The 25,350-nt window shown below is 42.9% G+C and overlaps 2 protein-coding genes across 6 annotated transcripts; one reads left to right on the forward strand and one right to left on the reverse strand.

Moving 5' to 3' along the window:
* Nucleotides 1–280: 280 nt before the first annotated feature.
* On the reverse strand, nucleotides 281–22,250 carry LOC111950927 (ras-related protein Rab-6A). Of its 5 annotated transcripts, XR_011473971.1 has the most exons (9): nucleotides 21,813–22,250; nucleotides 7,179–7,237; nucleotides 6,798–6,851; nucleotides 5,575–5,680; nucleotides 3,742–3,853; nucleotides 2,423–2,516; nucleotides 1,855–1,948; nucleotides 896–962; nucleotides 422–685 (listed from the first exon to the last, which is right to left on the reverse strand). XR_011473971.1 is itself a non-coding variant. In XM_023968866.2 (8 exons), exons 1-8 carry the CDS (start codon nucleotides 21,880–21,882, stop codon nucleotides 621–623), a joined length of 627 nt encoding a protein of 208 aa, XP_023824634.1. In that variant the 5' UTR covers nucleotides 21,883–22,250; the 3' UTR covers nucleotides 281–620. The 5 variants fall into 5 exon arrangements, 4 of the variants coding, with proteins under 4 accessions (XP_023824634.1, XP_023824639.1, XP_023824635.1 ...); XM_023968866.2 differs by lacking the exon at nucleotides 2,423–2,516 and having other exon boundaries at nucleotides 281–685; XM_023968871.2 differs by lacking the exon at nucleotides 1,855–1,948 and having other exon boundaries at nucleotides 281–685.
* A 1,031-nt stretch (nucleotides 22,251–23,281) lies between these two features.
* LOC111950926 (large ribosomal subunit protein mL48) lies at nucleotides 23,282–25,337 on the forward strand. The gene is made up of 8 exons (XM_023968865.2): nucleotides 23,282–23,443; nucleotides 23,587–23,639; nucleotides 23,776–23,807; nucleotides 23,973–24,061; nucleotides 24,168–24,337; nucleotides 24,552–24,654; nucleotides 24,764–24,853; nucleotides 24,982–25,337. The coding sequence occupies exons 1-8, from the start codon at nucleotides 23,423–23,425 to the stop codon at nucleotides 25,054–25,056; spliced, it is 633 nt and encodes a 210-aa protein (XP_023824633.1). The 5' UTR covers nucleotides 23,282–23,422; the 3' UTR covers nucleotides 25,057–25,337.
* The last annotated feature ends 13 nt before the right edge of the window (nucleotides 25,338–25,350 follow it).

The raw sequence follows: 25,350 nt of genomic DNA on the forward strand, positions 1-25,350 counted from the left end.
CTGTGCAACCAACCATTTCCACAGAGTATACCCATGCAAGTGACGCAGGAAGTAGGCTTGTCGTTTTTGCACTTTTCTAGGCTTTTTAAAGTCTTCAATCGTCAAAAATGTCATAAAAGGCATCTGGCAGAAGTAGTTCCATCCACAAAGCGTAATATATAACTGGGTTTCAATTAATTTGATGATATCTGTTGGCCCATGTAAAAGACCAGGGACATGAACACGGAAGTAGGACGTAAGAACGAGTCACTTGCATGGCGTATTACAGAAAAACAGGATGCAGTGCTTGAAAAATTTAACAATAAATTATTTCCTTTTTCATTGCCAAAGTAGAGTTAAAGTCCAACGGAAATAAAACAGCATTCACATCCACATTTTGCTTGTTAAGCTTAAGGTAATCTCAGTGAGACAGTGGGTTTCCACGACGACAAGGATGACAGACAGGTAGTGTTCTCTTTCAGGCTGTGGGGAAGGAGTCAGGAATCAAGGGGTTCAGAGGGAGAGCAGTGAAGCAGAGAGGATAGGTACAGTATAGAGGCCCATAAGCCAGGGTGAGAAAGAACAAGAACAAAGCGCAGGAGAGAGAAACAGTGATGGAGAGTGATAAACGGAGGCTGGAGTTAGCAGGAGCAGCCTCCTTCGCTGACGGGCTGTTCTGGGGTCTTCTCCAGTTTTATGTCAATCACTGGGGAAGGAGGGGTTAAGGACCAACTCGGAGGTCAGACAGGAACACATGAAGTCCTTTCAAACACTTCCCATCTTCTCAATAGGTTTACAAGCTAGCCAATAGGTGTCTAAATGTTTGAGTACAATCTGTAAGCATTTATATCTACTATTGCCACTGAAAAATATTTGTAGTCACACACACAAGTGTGTCTGCGTAGAGTAAGGATACTGTCTTCTCTGCTCTTGTCCTGTGTGCTCTCCATGCCAGGGAGGGCAGCAGCCACYCGTCGGAACAGCTGCAGGAAAGAGAGAACAGACGTCATCTGTCAGAGTCAGACCAGTCCAGCCATCCTGCCCTGACATCCACAGAGGCGCCAGGGCAGCTCTTTGGGCTTCCGGTCTTCTTAAAACATCGTCATTGGAAGCATTAAAACAGGCAAACTGTAAGGTTCACCTGTCCAGAGGCTGACGCCATAAGAAATGAGACCCCATATAATTTGTACACCTTGAATTTGAGTGCGTTTGATAGGTCAATCATCTGATTCTAATCAGCAAATCAGAGCTCATTCTTTTAACTTACAGTTGGTTTGAACAGGGGAAACGGCTCGCTTTATTCATGTTTACTTGCCTGAGGGTTTGAATAAAGGCCTCTTTCATAAATTATCTGTGCCTTCCACACAAACCTACTGTAGAGCTCACAAAGCTCAATGCTCACGATACAATCCAGACTGATTGAAGCTTTGTTCATTCATTGGTTTAAGGTCAGACAGCGGTAATCATATACAGTTCCTCCTAAAAGGAGGTCAAATACCATCCAATAAATGACCCTGCTGGATAGATCATGCAGATAATGCATTAAATAGAATAATTTGATAGTGGTCAGAGAAACCACCTCAAATAAAACCTGGGGTGTGGATCACAAGTCTAAACTCTGTCCCACCCACCAGACCAACTCTGAGCCCACACCTCTACAGGGCAGTGGATGTCTGTCCCAGGGTGCAAAGAACCCTCTGGTCTTTGGTTATTATGACTGACATGAGATTGGTGGGCAAGAGTTCTGAGACAAATCCAATGACCCCATTTAGTGTAAATTCAAGCCAGCGTTCAACACAAGTGATATGCACACACACGTGTGAGAGAAGCTGTCAGAAGAAAGCGTGAGCACGTCACACACATGCTGCGCTCTACCTGTTTGACATTGTAGCCAGTCTTTGCACTTGTTTCAATAAAAAGAACATTCAGCTCTTTGGCTCTCTGTTCCCCTTCCTCTGTGGTTATCTGTCTGATGACACACGACAATGGACAAACACGCACCACACGTACACAAACACATGAACGAGAAAACGAGAAAGAGATGAACATCATGAAGTGAAGGATGAACATGCCGTGTCTCCTCCTGCTCCTCCTCCTGCAACCTCTGCTCTGTCGAGTGCCCACACAGCTCCTACTTCATCTCAACACCTCAGAGTACCACCTCAGCTCCTGGTTCAATACACCATATAGGATTCAAATGAAAAGCACTTAAATCTAAAATGGTCAATCAGTGGGTATTATAGAATGGTGTGCCTGTGCAAGTCACTTCAGAAATTCTAAATGACCTTACATATAAGGATTGGGCAAAACTAAACCTACCCATGCAGCATTACTGTAGCATTTGACCCTTAACACCTGAACATGATGTGTGACCTTTCGAGGATGAGCCGAGGCAGCAGCAGTAGAAGCATGGACGGAGAGCACGACTCAGTCACAAACTCACCTGCTTGACYTTGTAACCTGCTTTAGCACTAGTCTCAATAAACATTACATTTAGCTCTTTGGCCTTCCTCTCACCCTCTTCAATAGCAACTTGCCTGTGGTAGGTAGATAAGAGGGTTAAACATGAACAGCATACAGTCAGCTCATTTAGAATCTAAAACCAATAATACAAAACAGCAGGACAGCAGTCAATACAGTAAACATGGGAATAGAAATTCAAAGCAGTTGTTTTAYGGCAAAAGCATTGGGGGTTATAGTGGCAAACCATGTGTTAAAATAAAAAGGAGCGGTTTGGCTATCACAATTGTTTGAACACACAAATGGATAAGACTTGCTATGATCGGTTGACTCTGAATAATTCTCATACATCTAGGTCATGCTAAACTGGAAAGAGTCTCTGTGTGGTCTATTCAACTCCAGACAGATCCGTCTGTAGATGGCCTGTATCAAGGGAAGAGGTTTGACCCCTTGTTGTGGCCAACAAGTCCCTGGTCAGCTGTACCTAGAGGACAGTGTTTCCCACTCAACACAGCAGGGCCTAAAGGTCTGCCTTAAAAATAAAAAKCGCTCTACAGTTAGTCAGTGGATACAGTAGTATGCTCTAATGTAGAGAGCCCTCCAGGAAATGTTGCATATGTACAAAATATGCCCTAAAATACACATGCGCCAGATCTCACGCAAAAGATGGAATTTATAAAAACTGAACGTGAGAATGTGCTTATCCTCCTACAAACTTTACACCATGAGTACACAGTTTCTACTGGTTGAAGTAATGCATTGCAAGAAGGAGCAGGAATATATGATATATAATATATGATGACACATTAATAACAAAACAGGTGGCTGAATATACTGTAATAAGAAGAGCCTAAATCCATTTATTTTAGCTTTGCATTCTAAAATAATTACAGGTCCGCAACTTGCAATTGCTTTCATCTTTCAGAAACGGTCAGACTATAGCAAATGTCACGACAAAATAAAACATTCTATCAACACCTCCAAAGACACTTGAACAAGTTCGCCATTGCTATTTCCTTTAGAGGCCATCTTGGCCTAATTCCAATACTTCCACAGTGTACAGCAAATAAGGGCGTTATTGTCACAATAGAAGGTGAATGAAGTGCATTTTTTGTCTGATTTATAATGGGAAACATGCGCATGCATGTACAGCACGCGTCTAGTTTAGAAATCTCAAAATTTTTGTGCGCAAAGATATTTAGTGTAAAATTGACTCAACTGTTATGAGGCCCCTGGTCTGAAGAGCTCTACAGGCTCTGACACTACACTGACTTTAGCCTTCAGTTATTATGTCACTCACACCTTTTGTCTGCAAGGTCCGTCTTGTTTCCCACCAGCATGATGATGACATCACTTCCTCTCTCCGTTCTGACATCATCAATCCATTTTGTGGTTTGCTGGAAAGAGTTGACATCTYATACAGGAGGGAGAGAGGGAGTAGAGAATAAATGTTAATCTCCATTCAGGTTGTGACAAGTACGGACTTGTGGTGATGAGCAGAACGACAGACAGTAATAAATATACAGAGAATGTGACAAGCTCATTACACGAAGTAAATCCAGCTCCCATTTCCTATCCAGATGTAAGAGCCAAATAGGTTAAATTGTACATCTTTGTTTCAAATTCATAATGAATCTGTTGTGTGTTTGCTATTAATCCCATCAAGTGTGTGTAGCCCCCTCTACAGGCTGATGGAGAATACAGTTAAAAGCTACAGACTCCAAGGCCTACTGGTAGAGACTGGAATGGCAGCTCAGTGTTTTGACAATACCAGACAATCCTTACTGTGCCATTTGTTTTTTTTWGTTTGAATTTTTAGAATTTGTGTTGTTAGTTCTCTTTATATTTTGTAACCAGAAGAAAAATGTATTATTTTTCAACTTGAAATCAAACTCTGGACATTGGATTTGCATGAGTCAAGACTAACATTTCACCACTCAATTGTGGCGAAAGGATTAGGATGATAATTGTTTTGGGACAATTAAATTGGATAATTTAGCCACTACACCCTCCATCCATCTAGGCTACTATGTTATTTATCCATATCCTTGTATTCTGCCTGTGTTTATCCCATAGACCAGGGGTACTCAACTCATTCCCTACGGAGGTCCGGAGCCTGCTGTTTTTCTGTTCTACCTGATAATTAATTGCACCCACCTGGTGTCCCAGGGCTAAATCAGTCCCTGATTAGAGGGGAACAATTAAAACAAGCAGTGGAGCTGGCTTCAAAGTCCAGAGTTGAGTTTGAGGGCCATAGACTGTATATATGTATTTAACTGTCTATCCTCTATCCAGCTGGAAGTGGTGTCTGTTTTTCTGTAGTGACAGTCAGACTTCCTCCCCGGAGAACCAGTTAAATAGATGTCTATTGATTTTCCTCTAGCCCTGCTGCAGCTCCATGTCTGCTTTTATCTCCCCCTAATGGCCAATCATCTAACAGACACATTGTAGGAGAGAGACGTTAAAATTGAGTGAAAACTGAACATTGTTATTTCATGTCGGGCAAAATGGGCCACTGAAGCAACATCAACGCTGCCGATACCAATTATTTCTAACAAAACGAATAAGACACTTCATTGTTTTGTATATGGGTGACAAACATAAGTCATGGTTGSCATGGCCAAAAAAGAAGAGTCCAGAAAAATAAAGATAGGGGAGGATTGAAAAGAAATGTGATTGCTCTGTTGGAAAAAAACAAGAAATCAAGGAAACTACTAAACTATTGACAAATTTAACTGCTTTTTACTATAAACAGATTTCACCAACTAATTTTTACTACTGGAAGCTATTTTGTCTGTAGCCTTATATTTTAATTGGGTTGTATGTATGCTACCGAATGCTTTGTCATTCTGGTATCAATGAACAAACTAATACTTGTCGATTTAATACTGAAACATTCACAGACTACAATCACGCAAAAAGCAGACCAAATAAAGAAGAAGTGGACACATACAAAAAAAGAGGGGAGGAAAACATCACAAACATGAAGGGGACAAAAGGCATCAGGTACAGGGAAAAAAGGAGAATGGAAAAAACAGAAAAGGGACTTGAGCCAGCAGCAAAAAATGAGGTCATCTTTTTTTGTTTTGATTGGTATCCTTCCATCACTTTTCCATCAGTAGGGACCGCACTCACTTGTGATGTCATAGACTACCACGGCCACGGTGGAGTCTCGTATGTAGCTAGGGATCAGACTCCGGAAGCGCTCCTGGCCGGCTGTGTCCCAAAGCTGCAGCCTCACCTGAGCAGCACGTTAGCACCAGCACACAGGGAGAGAAGGAGAAGGAGAGAGGGGCAAGAGGAAGAGGTGGTGGTAAGAGAGGGGAGAACTGGATGAGGGTTGAGGGGGGGGGCGGGGAGGGGCACGCACGCACGTCGAGTGGGCGGGGCGCGGAGGGGAGTACCTACTTGTGATGTCGTATACTACGACAGCGGCGGCAGAGTCTCGGATATAACTGGGGATGAGGCTACGGAAACGCTCCTGCCCAGCCGTATCCCACAGCTGCAACCTGATCTGTGGCGGATGGGAGGAGAAATAAAATAAAATGGAAAAGGAAAGGATGAAAAGTAGATGAGAAAAGGAAAACATGAGGTAAAAGAAACCAAAAATAAAGAAATAAAACAAATCAACTTCTGAAGGAGAGAAAAGGAGAGAGAGTAAGAGAGAACGAGAGAGAGAGAAAGAGGGCTGCATGCATGGAGTGTGTGACCATAGGAGGAGTGGTGAGGGCCAAGGGAATCATGGGTAGTAGGCCTCATTTCTGAAAGGTTCTTCTCTCGTTCACGCTAGATATTGAATTTCAGCACGAGAATGAACCGAATATGAACAGATGGGAAAAAGGGAAGAAAATAATGACAGAGTTTGTCTGGAGGAGAGAAAGCTAGCAGGAAGAAAGAGGCAGGATCCAATCCCAGCCCAGGACAGGGCGGCTCTCCGGCTTCTTTAAGGCGCTAGTGTGTGTGCTGTGTGTGTGCTGTGTGTGTGTGTGTGTGTGTGTGTGTGTGTGTGTGTGTGTGTGTGAACCTGGGCCAGGACAAAACACAGTCAGGTCACAGGATACCCAGCATCCCCAAAGTCCCAGAAACCACTATTGGCAAAAATGCAGTAAAGACTCAGACCTGTGTGATTGAGTGGGGGTGCGTACATACCAGTGAATGGGTAAATCTTTACATTTCAAAAAGAGACATTTTCTAAATCACTATAACATTACTCAGCAAAAGTAACACCAGAGTCATGACTAACACACTCACTTAAATATTCTCTCAATCAGCATAACATCCCAATCAGCACATTACCACTTTATGGACTATGACAATTTCAACAGAGATTGATTTAAAAAGGAGAAAGTAAAACTTACTGTTCGGTCTTCGAGGTACATGGTTTTTGACAGGAAATCTATTCCTATTGTGGCCTGGAAACGAGAAAGAATGAAAAGAATGAGAACATTTCTGACAATGATGGTAGATTGATAAGGCTTCAGTAATGTAGTTAGACTAAACTGAAATGAAGGAACAAACAGATTGTCTAGTCGAGACCAGCACTAACAGACCTAATTCAATTGGCTAATCATAAAGACAGACTAGCTGAATCAAGTGTGTTAGTGTTGGTCTGGAGCAAAAGTCTGCCCACCCTGTTGTAGGACCAGGACTAGGGTTAGGCATTGAGATCAACAGCGTAGTAAACCTAGCCCTGACTACCATAATCCAGACTCAATTGTGTCTGTGTGGTCTAGCCTCACCTGGTAGGTGTTGTCGAAGCTGTCGTACATGAACCTGGTAATCAATGAAGTCTTCCCCACTGAAAAACACAAGACACGTGTTAGGACCAACATGGCTACATAAGGACACAGAAGTCCGGATCGCTGTCATTTTCTCCAATTTGATGTATTTTTAGAACTCAGTCGGTTTCTCAACTTACTGTTGAGTTAGAATACACAAGGTACAATTTTGAAAATTGGTTGTGCATCTGCAGTTTTCCTCTTGATATAAGTCACTTAATGACTAAAATAACATGTGCACAGTATTTGGGATAGTAGCTCATCTCTCACTTCAGGTCTTATTCGGGATAAGCCGTTTACATGCACCTTTGATATCCCGCCTCATGAGTATCCCTGACCATGAATTAACAGAATATTCCTCCTTTAAGTATATTGGTTAAAGGAATAGTAACTGACATATAAACACTGATGGTAGGCCTATAACCACTCACATGTAGAGTAATACATTATAAACTCACAGAATTATGCATTTCTTGCAGTGAAATTATACAACGAATATTAGCAGAGAACAAACAGGAGTGGAGAAATATAATTTCTTTCAGCATCTCTTGAGAAAACACATTACACACACATTCGCGTGATCTTTGACACTTATGCAAGCAGACTGTATTTTAACCACAAAATATGCACCCAGGACTAACTGAAGTCTTAACAGAAATAGGTTTCGTCATTTTCTCAACTTTTCATTTCCTTAAAACCAGTCAAACTGATGGCATTTGGACATTTTGCACAGGACCAATCTTTCCAATGTTTTAGAGTTATTGCGTTTTTTCCCAGMGCCCTAAATGAAACAGACAACTTTACCGGTGTTAACAAGATTAATAATGCATTCATTCTATTTATGTAAAACATTCTGCTGATCACTACTGTATTTAGTCTTCTGGGCAACAAGTTATGACAGAAGAGAAACTACATGCATCAAACTATAGTTGACAAACAAATGGCCTACCAAATGTCAGAAATTATAAAATGGCCTACCAAATGTCAGAAATTATAAAATGGCCTACCAAATGTCAGAAATTATAAGCAGAAACTTGTGTAAATTAGGGTGAAAGCAGCAAGTAGTAAATTACAGTAGTCTAAATTATGGAATTATTATGGTGGAGCGAAATGGGCAGGTAGCCTACTTTATGAAGTGATTTGTTTGACAAGCAGATGAAAACATCACAACACCCATGAAATGCTTCACTGAGCCTGCGCGTACCGCAACAGTAAAGGGGATAAGATGTTAACATGCCACAGTATCCCGTCTTAGATCAGCCTATCCCAGGCATCTTATCCAGGTTTCTCATAAGTGGGATACAAGCTTCTTCAGGGTTATTGTAAACGGGATATGATGTTTATGTGCATCAACTCAGAGTACTTAAGTATCCCGAATAATAAAAGGATATTGGTGTGCATGTAAATGTGGTCACTGACAGTCACTCAATTAGTCTAGCCAGCCATAGTAACTTTTAGTATTCATGGCGAATAACCGACCAGGCACATGAAGGGGCCCTGACCTCCAGTGGGCCTCATTTATTTTGTTAATCACTTTTCACAGATATCATATTAACATGGCATATGTAAATGGGAAATGTGGAGAATTGCAGGAAATTAGCTGCACCACTGCACCAAAAAAAAAGCTCTGTAAAGCAAATTTGTTTATAAAATACTTTTTCTGCTAACAGATCCCTCTAAGTATGAAATGATAGTGCTGAGTTAATGCGAGTTAACGTGTAGCAGCTAATTGTTTCGCTAGTAGGCTACGGGTCTGAATTAAGCGACAACAGCCAAGATAAGGGCTGGGGCCATTTTTACTTGTTTCTGCTGTTCTCTGAATAGCATTTGAGAGTTTTTAAAATTGTATAGAAATGCAGTAAATGACCCACTCAGGACAAAACTAAAACTCAGTCCCTGGCTATGGCCCTGATTAGTCTTGAAGAGTAAGTAACACCAGTAGGGCTGGCAGAACAGACACAGTACTACACACCTCACCAGATCAGCGTTTAGTGAGTCATTTCACATAGCTAACATAAGACATGTTCTAGCCTGATTTGGTCCTGCAATTCTCCAAACTCAGCAACTCCTCAGACAACTTGCTGAGGTACACCATCTGTTTTCTGGCCAAAGCTCACAGCTCACCACTACCTTATGACTTGACTCCACCAACCAAGAGGCCTGGAGTAAGAGTCCATGAGGAGCCGTCTGCCGAGTCTGCACTTTAAGGGAGAGATCAGTAAAAAAATGCCATACAAAATCCTGAAGGGTTTTTGAATTGACTTAAGAAAAAGAACTCCAAGGAATGCTGGGAGATTCTCAGTGCCGACCCAGACAACATCCTGGCATTTAAACCATACTTGATTTTCAAAATGTTGCATACTATTAAACATTCTATTTTTGCATACTGAGAATGCATTGTGTGGGAATGCATTGTTTCCCGCCATTTGTTGATTTTGGTAGCGCATCCCCATATCTAACTGATCAGCTGTTGTCAAAGCCGAAATGAGTATGACATCCGGGCATTTAAAAGTATAAAAAAATATTTTTGCATACTCAAAAACAGCCAAGTACAGTGTGTACAAAAAAATAAAAATTAGGAACACCTGCCCTTTCCATGACAGTTTTCACCTGGTCAGTCTATTGATGTCAATTAACCTGGATCTCTGCCACCAACACTCCCTCTCACTGTTTCTCCCTCGCCCTGCACTGGCATGTGACAACACCTCAAGGGAAATTAGGGCGGGATTAAAACAGGGAGAAAAAAAAAGAAAATAAATATATAGTCATTTTGTTTCATTGCTCCAGTCTACCACATGCACAAGTATTCATTTCCAATACAACCTTCCCCTCCCTGTAKGTCTCACCCAACCCCTCTATCATACTACCACTGTTGCTCATGGCTGGTCAGGCCTCAACTCATGGATCCTGAGCAGAGCTCTCCATAACACAGCAGTGTTCAGAAAGACAGTGCACACAGGTCTCTAAGCAATCTGTACCATCGATCAATAGAGGTATCTACACACACACACACGAATGTGTGCCAGATTTGGGGTCAAAGGGAGCGATCTAGAGGCCTTATGCCATCTTCTCTCACTCCATTCTCTTCATCTCAATGTAATTGGCATGACATTGTCTTACATTACTTCTCTTTGTGACGAGCCAAATACCAAACTCTTTTCAATAATRCATTCCTCAGTCAATATGCCTAATCTCGTTCTGCCTGATTCTCTTCCTGATAGCAAACAGCCAATCAAAATGGGCATCAATGGAAGWTAAATACAGACAGACTTGAAGAGGTGACCTCTTAAAATATGACAACGAGTGGTCCCATGGCTGCTTTTTTCTGTGGGCAGAGCAATGAAACTGAAAACTACTCCTTGAATGCAAGAGAATGGAGCGGCTCTCACGCCATTGAGTGTACATAGATGAAAAGCAGGACATGTGACACCAATCCCCAGCATTGGTTAAGTATGGAAGGGAAGATAAGAGTGACATTCTTGTGACAGGAATGCCAGATGGCAAAGGTTCCCAATTACAGTAAATCATTCTGTGGAGCCACTAACGCTGACCAGTGTATGAAAATGCCATGATTTGACAGAATACCTTGTAGCTGCCAAAGGGAGAAATGGAGGGAGAGAGGCAGAGAAAACAAAATGGCTGGATTCCTAATCTAGCTTTCAGATTTTTATTTTTTATTTTTTTACAGCTTTCCCCATAGCACATATTAAAACAAATTGGTRGCATACACATATTTAGATGTTTTCACAGGTGTAGCGAAATGTTTGTTCCTAGCTGCACTAACAGTGCAGTAATACATGTCAATAAAAACACGCAAATCTCCCCCTCAAAGGAAGGAATTAATAAATATTAGAACGAGCAATGTCAGAGTCCGGGATATAAATATATATGTAGGTGTGTATAAACATTATGGGCAGTATATGAATAGTAAAGGTGTGTACAGCAGTAGTTCTATAGAATAGGCCTTGACTAGAATACAGTAGATACACAGAGTAGAAAACATTAAGAAGACCTGCTCTTTTCATGACCGACTGAGGTGAAAGCTATGATCCCTTATTGGTGTCACCTGTTAAATTCACTTCAAATCAGGGTAGAAMGATTTTTAAGCCTTGAGACATGATTGTATGTGTGCCATTCAGAGGGTGAATGGGCAAGACAATATTTAAGTGCCTTTGATCGGGGTATGGTAGTATGTGCCAGGCGCACCAGTTTCTGTCAAGAACTGCTGAGTTTCACACTCAACAGTTTCCTGTTTGTATCAAGAATGGTCCACCACCCAAAGGACATCCAGCCAACTGCGGGAAGTATTAGAGTCCACGTTAGCCAGCATCCCTGTGGAACGCTATCGACACCTTGTAGAGTCCATGCCCCGACGAATTGAGGCTGTTCTGAGGGCAAAAGCAACTCAATAATGGGAAGGTGTTCTTAATGTTTGGTACATAGTGTACGATGCACGTATGGGCATTCAGCTAAGGCGGTTGACTAAAGTTCAGGGCAGGGAACTGGCCAGAGGCCGGCTAGCAGTGACTAACAGTCTGATGGCCTGGAGTTGCTGTACCAGGCGATGATACAGCTCAACAGGATGCTCTCAATGGTGTATTTGTAGAAGTCCATGAGGGTTTTAGCGACCAAGCCGAATTTCTTCAGCCTCCTTGTGCCTTCCTCACCATCTGTGGTACTCCCTAAAATTAGAAGGTAGGATTTGACCCATTCCATGCCCCACATCTACCATTCCTGAGAGGAAAACCATAACCTAGTTTGAGTTCAGGACTGCCCCCTTCCCCATTTRTCTGGGCGGAGGGGTCAGTGCTGCTTGGGAGGAGGGTATGCACTACGCAGGGCAGATCAGCTGGTATTGAGAGAGAGCCCACCCAAAGACTGAGAGGACTAGACAGCTGACAGAAGCAGGAAAACATGTCTACTTTAGGAGTCAATATGAATACGATCTACATGTTAGAAGATACTGCTGCAGACAATGACAAGTGACGGCATCCACTGTACGCATGCGTGTGCCCTGACTGCCCTGGGGACTTGTTCTACTCAAGCTCAAAGTGTGGTCAGACAAAGCGTGCTTTGGCCAATGTGTATTGTAGTCACGCAAGTCAGTAATGTACATATTTATGTCAATTGAAATTTTGGCCTGATATCTCCACTTCAGGTCTCTTCAATGAGAATAGACTAAGGCGTTATGCAGTTGGGAAAGTTAAAAAGAATGTTCAATTTAGAGGCCCATCACTTCCTAAGAAAAATTGTATTTGGTCTTTCCTTTAATAAATAGAGACATGCTTGCATGTCTGCTAGCAAGAGAGCTGTTTGTTTTTAGCATTCTTTTTACTTACCAGGTAAGTTGTCTAAGAGGTGAGAACACTATCAACAACCTAGGAAAGAGTTTCCAGGGAGATGAGTAGTTCAACAAGCCAATTGMATGCTGGGGATGATTAGGTGGCCAGGGTAATACAATGGCCAGGTTGGAAATTGGGAACCAGTCAATAATCTCATAATTATAGGGAAGGTTAGGCCTAACTTGGGAGGATCTGGGTTTAGGACCAGGCCATCCTTTCAAACATGCAAGAAGTAATTACACTGATGAGATCTAATGGCGAAAACACCTGAGAAGTAGTCACTTAAATCTAGACCCATTTTCATACGAGTCTGTGGACACAGTAGTACATGTCAGTCAAAAACATATGAGTGTGAAGTCTGTCGTTTGTGTTTTTCCCAGCAGTGAGGGACTTTACTGACTAGACCTAATGTGTGCACACTCTGATCCAGTGTTCACCTCTCACACCAGTGCAGAAATCCCTGCTTACATAAATAGCTGCGAGGGGTCAGAGGTCAGGCTTCATTCCTCTGGGGCAGAATGCAAAATAAATCACAGCAGTATATTATCCACATTACTCCGCCCTTCCCCCAGTCTCAACAGAAACACATCACACGTTTGTCAGCAGCACAAACAAACACATAAACCTCATTGAAATGTAGCATGGGTTCTGGTTAGAGGGGGATGTTTGTTGCTGACAGTGGTATATAGGATATACTATTTTATAGCCTTGACTACATTGAAAGGAACTGATTGACTTCCAGCCCACCTCCATACCATCCCACCCCCTCAGCAGTGCTGAGATCAGGCCGGTCACCCAGGCATCATTCCAGTCCTTGGCTGTTTCTCAATGCAGTAATGTTATATGATATATCCATCATAACACTGTATTTGCATCCTAAACCCCACTCTTTCCAGTTCAATTGGATCTTTCTCCTTGTGTCTCAACGAAGAACTGTGATTGAAACAGTGATCCCATCCAATAACTAGAGGTCAGAGAAATCAACTAAAGTTGGACAGAGAAGGAAAAACCACAGGCCTCAAATCAGGGTGGTTCTGTCTGCAATRTATGTTGTAGGACAGTTGGGTTACAGGTATCGCTGATCCATCCAGCACAATAGCTCAACTGGTTGTCAGAATCAGAGAGACAGATGGTTTTARAAGAACTGCTTGTTTTTTTAAGAGAAACAGAATTGCAAGAACATAAATCTGTTGAAATGTACAATATGAAGTCCCCACGAGAGAAGACAGTGCTGGCTGGCACGCATGAGTTTATAAATCWACCTTATAACGTTAGCAAAAAGACATCAATAAAGATTGGCAAAGCTTCCACGCATTGATACTGATGCTATGGTTTGACGTACAATGCAACATATTTCTTGACACAGAGGCTATCTTTGGCCAGAGTAACTTTAGCACCGAAACCTTGACAACTGCTCTGAACTACACCAAAGACAAATCTGAAATGTCTGACTGTTCAATCAACACCGACCCTAGTTGATCGTGAATCAGATACATCAAACCATAGTATGCCATAGTTATACCAACCTACCATTACGGGTAATATTCCCAGTATACATCTTTTTCTTTGCATATCTTTTTTATATTTTTTCCTAAACGTTAACTTCAAAATACTCTCCTGCAACCCGCCTCACCCAATGTGGTGTGGATCTGCTTTTTTTCTAAAGTATTTTTCTTTACTTCTGAACCGGAATCCCCCAACAGAAGCTAGCCAGCTAACTAGCTACTAGTCAGCTAACCACTGCCAGCAGTCATCAGCTAAACTATAGCTCGGAAAACTAGCCKGTTTGCACAACGCGATTCAAACCAGAGCATACCGGACCTATTTTCTCTCCTCATCCCCGGATTCCTATCGCAAGCTCTGAACCTTTTCACCTGGATCATCGCAGCGAGCTAGCTGCAATCCGAGTGGCTACTCCTGGCTAACATCTWGCCCATGCTAGGCCCTCTCCCGGCTAGCTGAAGAGGTCCARCAGCCGCTCCGGGGCTACAATACCTATTTTCCCCGGATTCCTTTTACTGCCGGTAGGGAGCTCCTTCACGACTGGACTACCGACGTAATCTGCCCGAGGGGGTTATTCAACTGGCTCCTACCTCGCGACGTCCCCTGAATGGCCATCTGCTAGCTGTCTCGAGCATATTGGACTGTTAGCTGAAGAGATCCATCTGCCAATTTTTTGGGCCACTATACCCATTTTGCCAATTGGACTGGACCTCTTTGATACACGGAACCCTACTAATCCATCACGACTGGTCTACCGCGTAACCGCACGAGGAGGCTCCACACGAGGCGGCTATAACAYACTTCCTCCGTCGCGACATCCCTAAAAGACCCTTCTGCTAGCTTGCTAGCCCCGGCCTGCTAGCTGTCTGAATCGCCGTATGTCCAGCCAGCCTAACTACTCACTGGACCCCTATGATCACTCGGCTACGCATGCCCCTCCCTAKTGTCCATATGCCTTGTCCATTGCTGTTCTGGTTAGTGATTGTGTTATTGCACTGTAGAGCCCACTGTAGAGCCTCTAGCCCTGTTCAATATGCCTTAGCCAACCCTTTAGTTCCACCTGCCACACATGCGGTGACATCAGCTTGTTTAAATGTTTCTAGAGACAATATCTCTCTCATCAGCACTCAATGCCTAGGTTTACCTCCAATGTATTCACATCCTACCATACCTTTGTCTCTACATTATGCCTTGAATCTATTCTATCGCYCCCAGAAACCTGCTCCTTTTACTCTCTGTTCCGAACGTACTAGATGYCCAGTTCTTATAGCCTTTAGCCGTACCCTTATCCTACTCCTCCTCTGGTGATGTAGAGGTTAATCCAGGCCCTGCAGTGCCTAGCTCCACTCTTACTTCCCAGGTGCTCTCGTTTGTTGACTTCTGTAACCGTAAAAGCCTTGTTTTCATGCATGTTAACATTACAAGCCTCCTCCCTAAGTTTGTTTTATTCAKTGCTTTAGCACACTCTGCCAACCCGGATGTCCCATCCGTGTCTGAATCCTGGCTTAGAAAGGCCACCAAAACCCCTGAAATTGCCATRCCTAACTATAACATTTTCCTACAAGATAGAACTGCAATCTACTGCAGAGATAGCCTGCAGAGTTCTGTCTTACTATCCAGGTCTGTACTAGAGGTTGACCGATTAATCGGAATGGCCGATTAATTAGGGCCGATTTCAAGTTTTCATAACAATCGGTAATCGGCATTTTTGGACACCGATCATGGCCGATTACATTGCACTCCACGAGGAGACTGCATGGCAGGCTGACTACCTGTTATGCGAGTACAGCAAGGAGCTACGGTAAGGTGCTAGTTAGAATTAAACGTATCTTATAAAAAATAATCAATCTTAACATAATCACTATTAACGTACACATGGTTGATGATATTACTAGTTTATCTAGCTTGTCCCTGCGTTGCATATAATCGATGCGTGCCTGTTAATTATCATTGAATCATAGCCTACTTCGCCAACGGGTGATTTAAACAAGTGCATGTCGCCAAAAAAAAGCACTGTCGTTGCACCAATGTGTACTAACCATGGAACAATACTACGGCCGTCTGCAACAGTACTAGCCTTCATGCAGCGCGTGTCCGCCTATCTTTAAACTCAATCACTTCTTCTTGTAACATAGTATCCTCTTCTTAACGTAGCATAAATGTTATTAATCATTAGCACATGGTGTACGCATGAATGATTAGACTGGGGATGTCGTCACTTCTCCTCCCGACTGTTGCACATGCCATGGTCCAGCGCACAAACTCCCAAGCGAGGAGAGTGACACTCATATGCCAAGCAGAAATAATATCAGGAGACCGACTAATGGGCTACCATTGCGAACTGTGAAGACTATTTCTTCCTAACAAAGACAGCCAACTTCGCCGAACGAAGGATGATTTAACAAAAGCGCCACTTGCGAAAAAAGCATAATCGTTGCACGAATGTACCTAACCATAATAATCAATGCCTTTCTTAAAAATCAATACCAGAAGTATTTTATTTTTATTTTTAAACCAGCATATTTGGTAAATAAAAAAATAAAAAACGTTAGCAGGCAATATTAAACTAGGGAAATTGTGTCACTTCTCTTGCGTTCATTGCACGCAGACTCAGGGTATAAGCAACAGTTTGGGCCGCCTGGCTTGTTGCGAACTAATTTGCGCCGAATTTACGTAATTATGACATAACATTGAAGGTTGTGCAATGTAACAGCAATATCTAGACTTATCGATGCCACCCGTGAGATAAAATACGGAACGGTTCCGTATTTCACTTAAAGAATAAACATTTTTAGGGCTCCCGGGTGGCGCAGTGGTCTAGGGCACTGCATCGCAGTGCTAGCTGCACCACCAGAGTCTCTGGGTTCGCGCCAGGCCGTCTGTCGCAGCCGGCCGCGACCGGGAGGTCCGTGGGGCGACGCACAATTGGCATAGCGTCGTCCGTGTTAGGGAGGGTTTGGCCGGTAGGGATATCCTTGTCTCATCGCGCTCCAGCGACTCCTGTGGCGGGCCGAGCGCAGTGCGCGCTAACCAAGGGGGCCAGGTACACGGTGTTTCCTCCGACACATTGGTGCGGCTGGCTTCCGGGTTGGAGGCGCGCTGTGTTAAAGAAGCAGTGCGGCTTGGTTGGGTTGTGCTTCGGAGGACGCATGGCTTTCGACCTTCGTCTCTCCCGAGCCCGTACGGGAGTTGTAGCGATGAGACAAGATAGTAATTACTAGCGATTGGATACCACGAAAATTGGGGAGAAAATGGGATAAAAAAATAATTTTAATAAAAATAAAAAAAGAATAAACATTTTATTTTTGAAATTATAGTTTCCGGATTTGACCATATTAATGACCTAAGGCTCGTATTTCTGTGTGTTATTATGTTATAATTAAGTCTATGATTTGATATTTGATAGAGCAGTCTGACTGAGCGGTGGTAGGCAGCAGCAGCTCGTAAGCATTCATTCAAACACCACTTTCGTGCCTTTGCCACAGCTCTTCGCAATGCTTCAAGCATTGCGCTGTTTATGACTTCAAGCCCATCAACTCCTGAGATTAGCTGGTGTAACCGATGTGAAATGGCTAGCTAGTTAGCGGGGTGCACGCTAATAGCGTTTCAAACGTCACTCGCTCTGAGCCTTGGAGTGGTTGTTCCCCTTGCTCTGCAAGGGCCGCGGCTTTTGTGGAGCGAGTGGGTAACGATGCTTCGAGGGTGGCTTGTTGTCGATGTGTTCCTGGTTGAGCCCAGTTGGGGCGAGGAGAGGGAGGAAGCCTATACTGTTACACTGGCAATACTAAAGTGCCTATAAGAACATCCAATAGTCAAAGTTATATGAAATACAAAAGGTATAGAGAAATAGTCCTATAATTCCTATAATAACTACAACCTAAAACTTCTTACCTGGGAATATTGAAGACTCATGTTAAAAGGAACCACCAGCTTTCATATGTTCTCATGTTCTGAGCAAGGAACTTAAACGTTAGCATTCTTACATGGCACATATTGCACTTTTACTTTTCTCTCCACACTTTGTTTTTGCATTATTTAAACCAATTTGAACATGTTTCATAATTTTGAGGCTAAATTGATTTGATTGATGTATTATATTAAGTTAAAATAAGTGTTCATCAGTATTGTTTGTAATTGTCATTATTACAAATAAATATTTTATTATATTTATTATTATTATTATTATTTTTTATTTTTTTATTTATTATTATTATTTTTTAAATCGGCCGATTAATCGGTATCGGCGGTGAAAAATCATACTCGTCGACCTCTAGTCTGTACCCAAACAACTCGAGCTTCCACTTTTAAAAATCCACCTTTCCAGAAACAAGTCTCTCACCATTGCCGCTTGCTATAGACCACACTCTGCCCCCAGCTGTGCCCTGGACACCATATGTGAAATTGATTGCCCCCCATCTATCTTCAGAGCTCATTCTGCTAGGTGACCTAAACTGGGACATGCTTAACACCCCGGCAATCTAAGCTTGATGCCTCAATCTCACACAAATGATCAATGAACCTACCAGGTACAACCCCAAATCTGTAAACACGGCACCCTCATAGATATCATCCTAACCAACTTGCCCTCCAAATACAGCTCTGCTGTTTTCAACCAAGATCTCAGCGATCACTGCCTCATTGCCTGCGTCCGTAATGGTCTGCGGTCAAACGACCACCCCTCATTACTGTCAAACGCTCCCTAAAACACTCAGCGAGCAGGCCTTTCTAATCGACCTGGCCCGGTATCTTGAAGGATATTGACCTCATCCCGTCAGTAGAGGATGCCTGGTTAGCTTTAAAAGTGCCTTCCTCACCATCTTAAATAAGCATGCCCCATTCAAAAAATATTTAGAACAGGAACAGATATAGCCCTTGGTTCACTCCAGACCTGACTGCCCTTGACCAACACAAAAACATCCTGTGGCGTACTGCATTAGCATCAAATAGCCCCCGTGATATGCAACTTTCAGGAAGTTAGGAATAACAGGCCAGTTAGGAAAGCTAAAACTAGCTTTTCAAACAGAAATTTGCATCCTGTAGCACAAACTCCTAAAAGTTCTGGGACACTGTAAAGTCCATGGAGAATAAGAGCACCTCCTCCCAGCTGCCCACTGCATTGTGGCTACGAAACACTGTCACCACCGATAAATCCACTATAATTGATCATTTCAATAAGCATTTCTCTACGACTCGCCATGCTTTCCACCTGGCTACCCCAACCCCAGTCAACTACCCTGCACCCCCCACAGCAACTCACCCAAGGCTCGCCCCATTTCTCCTTCACCCAAATCAGATAACTGATGTTCTGAAAGAGCTGCAAAATCTGGACCCCTACAAATCAGCCGGGCTAGACAATCTGGACCCTCTCTTTCTAAAATTATCTCCCGAAATTGTTGCAACCCCTATTACTTGCCTGTTCAACTCTTTCGTATCGTCTGAGATTCCCAAAGATTGGAAAGCTGCCGCGATCATCCCCCTCTTCAAAGGGGAGACACTCTAGACCCAAACTGCTACAGACCTATATCTATCCTACCCTGCCTTCTAAGGTCTTCGAAATCCAAGTTAACAAACAGATTACACCATTTCAAATCCCACCGTACCGTCTCTGCTATGTAATCTGTTTCAGAGCTGGTCATGGGTGCACCTCAGCCACGCTCAAGGTCCTAAACGATATCATAACCGCCATCGATAAGAGACATTACTGTGCAGCCGTATTCATCGACCTGGCCAAGGCTTTCGACTCTGTCAATCACCACATTCTTATCGGCAGAATCAACAGCCTTGGTTTCTCAAATGACTGCCTCGCCTGGTTCACCAACTACTTCTCTGATAGAGTTCAGTGTGTCTCAGATCGGTGGGCCTGTTGTTCGGACCTCTGGAAGTCTATGGGGGTGCCACAGGGTTCAATTCTCGGGCCGACTCTTGTCTGTATACAGTGGGGCAAAAAAGTATTTAGTCAGCCACCAATTGTGCAAGTTTCTCCACTTAAAAAGATGAAAGAGGCCTGTAATTTTCATCATAGTACACTTCAACTATGACAGACAAAATGGAGGGAAAGAAAATCCAGAAAATCACATGTTAGGATTTTTTATGAATTTATTTGCAAATTATGGTGAAAATAAGTATTTGGTCAATAACAAAAGTTTATCTCAATACTTTGTTATATACCCCTTTGTTTGGCAATGAACAGAGGTCAAACGTTTTCTGTAAGTCTTCACAGGTTTTCGCCACATGTTGCTGGTATTTTGGCCCATTCCCTCCATGCAGATCTCCTCTAGAGCAGTGATGTTTTGGGGCTGTTGCTGGGCAACACGGACTTTCAACTCCTCCAAAGATTTCAATGGGGTGAAATCTGGAACTGGCTAGCCACTCCAGGATCTTGAAAAGCTTCTTACGAAGCCACTCCTTCGTTGCCCGTGCGGTGTGTTTGGGATGATTGTCATGCTGAAAGACCCAGCCACGTTTCATCTCAATGCCCTTGCTGATGGAAGGAGGTTTTCACTCAAAACCTCACGATACATGACCCCATTCATTCTTCCTTTACACGGATCAGTCGTCCTGGTCCCTTTGCAGAAAAACAGCCCCAAAGCATCACGCAACGAAGGAGTGGCCCTCGCTTCATATTCATCGACAAACCCACTGGCTCCAGGTCATCTACAAGTCTTTGCTAGGTAAAGCCCACCTTATCTCAGCTCACTGGTCACCATAGCAGCACCCCGTAGCGCGCGTCCAGCAGGTATATCGCACTGGTCACCCCAAGCCAATTCCTCCTTTGGCTGCCTTCCTCACAGTTCTCTGCTGCAATGACTGGAACGAACTGCAAAAATCACTGAAGCTGGAGACTCATATCTCCCTCACTAGCTTTAAGCACCAGCTTTCATGAGGCAGCTCCACAGATCACTGCACCTAGCCCATCTGTAAATAGCCCATCCAACTACCTCATCCCCATACTGTATTTATTTATCTTGCTCATTTGCACCCCAGTATCTCTACTTGCACATTCATCTTCTGCACATCTATCACTCCAGTGTTTAATTGGTATATTGTAATTACTTCGCCACCATGGCCTATTTATCGCCTTACCTCCTATATCTTACCTCATTMMCACACACTGTACATAGACTTTTTCTACTGTACTATTGACTGTATGTTTGTTTATTACATGTGTAACTGTGTTGTATGTGTGGAACTGCTTTGCTTTATCTTGGTCAGGTCGCAGTTTAAAATGASAACTTGTTCTCAACTAGCCTACCTGGTTAAATAAAGGTGAAYTAAAAACATATACAGTAGTATGTAGCAGCTGGCTAACTAGTTAACGTTAATGATTTTAGTTAACGTTGTTACAACCCGACTACTGACCTGACTGGTTGGGTGAACTAGAAACAACGTGTCTCCCAACAGCTTGCTAACTAYCTAGGCTAGTAAGTTTATAGGTCTAAAAAAAATGATATGATAGTTAGCCAGGTAAAGCTGCTAACCATTAACTAACGTTTGCCAGCTAACGGTAGCTAGCAACAAAGTAGCTAACGTTAAACACTTGATATCACTGATCGTAGCTATTTAGATCATTTAAATCGCCAWGGTCTCAATATCATGGCAATCGGTGGATATCGATTAAATTAAGGGACTCGCCCATGATGATTGATGAGGGATGGCATTAGCTAGCTAGCCAGTTAATAGCTAAATTAGCAAACTGATGACCATATAAAACGCGTTAGTCGTTACCCCACACATTTCAGTGTTCACTTACCGCTCTGTTCGCCAAGAAAGACCAATTTAAATTTCCTTAGAGGGTTTCCGAAGTCTCCTGCCGCGGACATGACTGCAATATTGTTAGGCAGGCAAAGGCAAGTTGTAGACTGTGGCTCACAGTGTGTGGATAAAAAAACAACACACTACCCCTTACTTTAGTGAGCTAGCTAAATCCCTACTAGCTAGCCAGCCAAGTTGATAAGTTGAGGGGGGTTGTGCGGTAAGAACTAACTAGCTAACATTAGCAGCAATGCGTCTAAACTGCAATTTCTTGGCTTGACTGGCAGTCGGTGAGTTTATAGCTAAATAACTAACGTTAGCTAGTAGATACTGGCTTCTTGAACACTCCGCTGACTTGTTTGTGACTCACTGACTAACTACCTCAGCACCCCCACTCCATCGCTGCTAGCTAGTTGTTTCAGAGGATGTTTGTCACGACCTAATATGTTCGACGACTGGCACAAGGCTCCACCAATCCAAAGCGATTGTGGCATTCCGATGCAGTGGTGTAAATTACGGGTGTGTTCGCAAATTCACTCTGGAGTGCCAGAGTGCGCTCTTGGCTTTCGTAAATTCAATGTCAGATTGTGCCGTTCATAAATTCAGAGCGTTTCGCTCTCGGGGCCATCAAACGCTCTGGCCGAGGAGTAGGGTTAATTCGAGTGTTTTGACCAACCAATGACAAGAAAGCACCCAAACTATTGGCTAAAGTTGGCTAGCATGCTAGCTACTTCCAGACCCAAATGAGAGAACACCTCACACTGACCATTTTACTCGCCCTACTAGCAGAGCTAGTTAGGCTGTTGTCATGTGTTTTATAGCGTTGTTGACTGTAACTGTGCTGCTGCCGACAATGTAATTACGTTTACAGACACCGGTCATATTCAACGGGTGTTATGCGTTCGTAAATTCCTCAGTTATTCTMCGCTCAGACGACAGTGCTCTGAAATTGGAGTAGATAGCCAGAGTGYATTTACGAACGCACCCATTTCGTGACCCGGCCACATAAACTTTCCAATATATATCCGTCAATAATATAGTAGCTATTTCATAATGGGGATCAATGTTTTGCTTTTGTTCTCACGTCCTGAGGTGAACGATTGGTGGAATTTGCATATTTCATGAAATTCAATGTAAATTGTTATGGGAACGAAGTTTTTTGCATGGTAATGCAATGTAACTACACATCCGAGCATAATATGTCAGATGAAAGGGGAGTTGATGCAGGTRGCTTGACGAGGACGCCACGTTTCCAGTGCCAGCATCGGACTTTGAACGCAATGCCGTCTTTCTTTGTAATACAATGACATTGTGCTGTGAGCAATAATTACATATTATACACTTGTTTGGCTGTATCCAATACCCTCATACTCGGCTAGGTTTCTCTTTGATGCATATATTAAATACAATTTAAAGCAAACACATTTGAAAGCGGAAATAAGATATTGTCCTTGTTCCATACCACATTTTAGTRAGATGGACCAACCGGAAGCATTTGTTTCAGAACCTCTTGTGTACATGTGCAACAACTAGCTTCTGCAAAATTGTGAATCTAATATAATTTCGTGATTTGTTGTGAAGTGATTACTTCATCTTAAATTTGAAGCAATGAATACTGTCATTCGCAAGGTAGTGTGTCTTCTACTCATAAATGGCGTTTGTCACATTTTTTTGTTGATGTAGCTAGCTGGCTAGCAAGAAGGAAGGTCAAACATGTCAGCATATCAAAACACTTGTATATGATAGATTGTTTGTCTTCTATCCCATTACAGGCTTCCTTCGCACTTCATTCACGTGTGTTGGACCAAGCAGGATTGTTATTCCGGTAAATTAGTTAAAAGCATATAGGCAGGCAATTGCTGGTTGTTACAGGACACAATAATGACCACATCAGTTTCATTCGATGGGGTGTTAGCTAGCGACATTTCAAAGTCTCTAATGTTTCTGATGTTTATTTTAAGGGCATCAGTATCAGTGCAACATCCGATTCAGGGTAAGTCCTCCCACCAATAACAATAGTTAGTTACTGTTGTGTATCAATTTAGACTTTCTTGTTAAGTCTTAGGAAGTGACTATATCCTGAAAGTTATATTGCCACTTATATAATTACCTAAGTGTATGTAAGCCATCTGTTTGGCTGGATAACTGTTTTCGACAGGGAGTCTGGCTTTGTCCAATGAGCGACAATACAGGACCATGCCTACTCATGGGATTGGCAAATATAAGCACCTGTTACCCAAAGAAGCGGTAAGACTCCTTAGTAGATCACTTAATTATACTTTCTAATACTGAAGCCACCAGCTTACACTGTTAGCATATCTACTTGCTTATAGAACATTTATTGTGCCTTCAGCCAAAGAAAAAGAAAGACAGACAGCAGATGAAGCAGATCAAAACTGCGACAGATGCAGAGTACGGGACTCTGAACGTGAAAGTGTCTGGGTATGACATGATCCTAGTGGAGCACTACTCCCAGTACATCCACAATCTCTGCAACCGCCTAGGTGTCAAAGTGGCTGAGAGGTGAGAGGTAGACTTTAAGACACCGTGTTACTGGCCTCACTCAAAGATTTGATGGCCCAAATATGCATGTCTCTGTCGCAAAGTTCATAATGCTTCAATAGGAGGCACACATTTGGCCCTCTTGCGTAGCATGGGATTACATCATCCAATATCTCTGAATCATTGGTTAACTAACTAACCTTAAAGGGGTGAACTAACACTATTCTCCTCTCAGCTATGCATTGCCCACTAAGAGCACGGAAGTCATGGTCATGCCAGAYCAAGGGACCAAGATGTATGTAGATGCCATCCTCAAGACCCATGAGCGAATTGTTCAGGTAATGGAGCGTTTTTAGTGATAATAATTTGTTCTCTGAACTTTTGACAGTTGCACTGACAAACAGCTTTTCACTCTAGAGAGAGCATTGATAAGTGTTTTGTTTACAGCTCAGCCAACTAAACGCCACATTATGCCCCACCTTTATGGAGGTCCTGTTAAAGAATCAGCCAGAGGGGATTCAACTCTCTGTAAAGCCGGTGAGCATATGACATCTATGTTCTTGACCTCTGCACAAGGATCATATCATATCTACAGTATGTACACTTTTTTTGTCATTTGTTAGTAATTGTTCAGTGACATAACACTTGCTTGTCTGTTTCCCCAGCACACAGAGGCAGATTACCAAGCCCGTTTCAAGGCGCGTCCAGAGCTAGAGGYACTGATGGCACAGATTACCTAGTGAGAGGAAAAACACTGTCCACCCCACCCTTTTACCTCAACTGTCATCATACTTTTTCTGACCTCTACTTTGTCACATTTGAAGCAGTGGATGCCTATGCGTCTTTTTTTCCTCACAATAGTGTTGTTTTTTGTAATCATGATGTGTACATATTGTGAATGAATTGTGGGTGAATGTAGGACATTGTACAAAAGCTGAAGAGCATACGCACATCCAGGTGCTTTTTGCAGGTGCTGGAGTTGTAGGTTAATTCATGAGAAATAAAAACACTGCTGCTCATGCTCCCAGGTGATT

Source organism: Salvelinus sp. IW2-2015, linkage group LG23 (assembly GCF_002910315.2).
Source record: "Salvelinus sp. IW2-2015 linkage group LG23, ASM291031v2, whole genome shotgun sequence".
NCBI classification, from domain to species: domain Eukaryota; kingdom Metazoa; phylum Chordata; class Actinopteri; order Salmoniformes; family Salmonidae; genus Salvelinus; species Salvelinus sp. IW2-2015.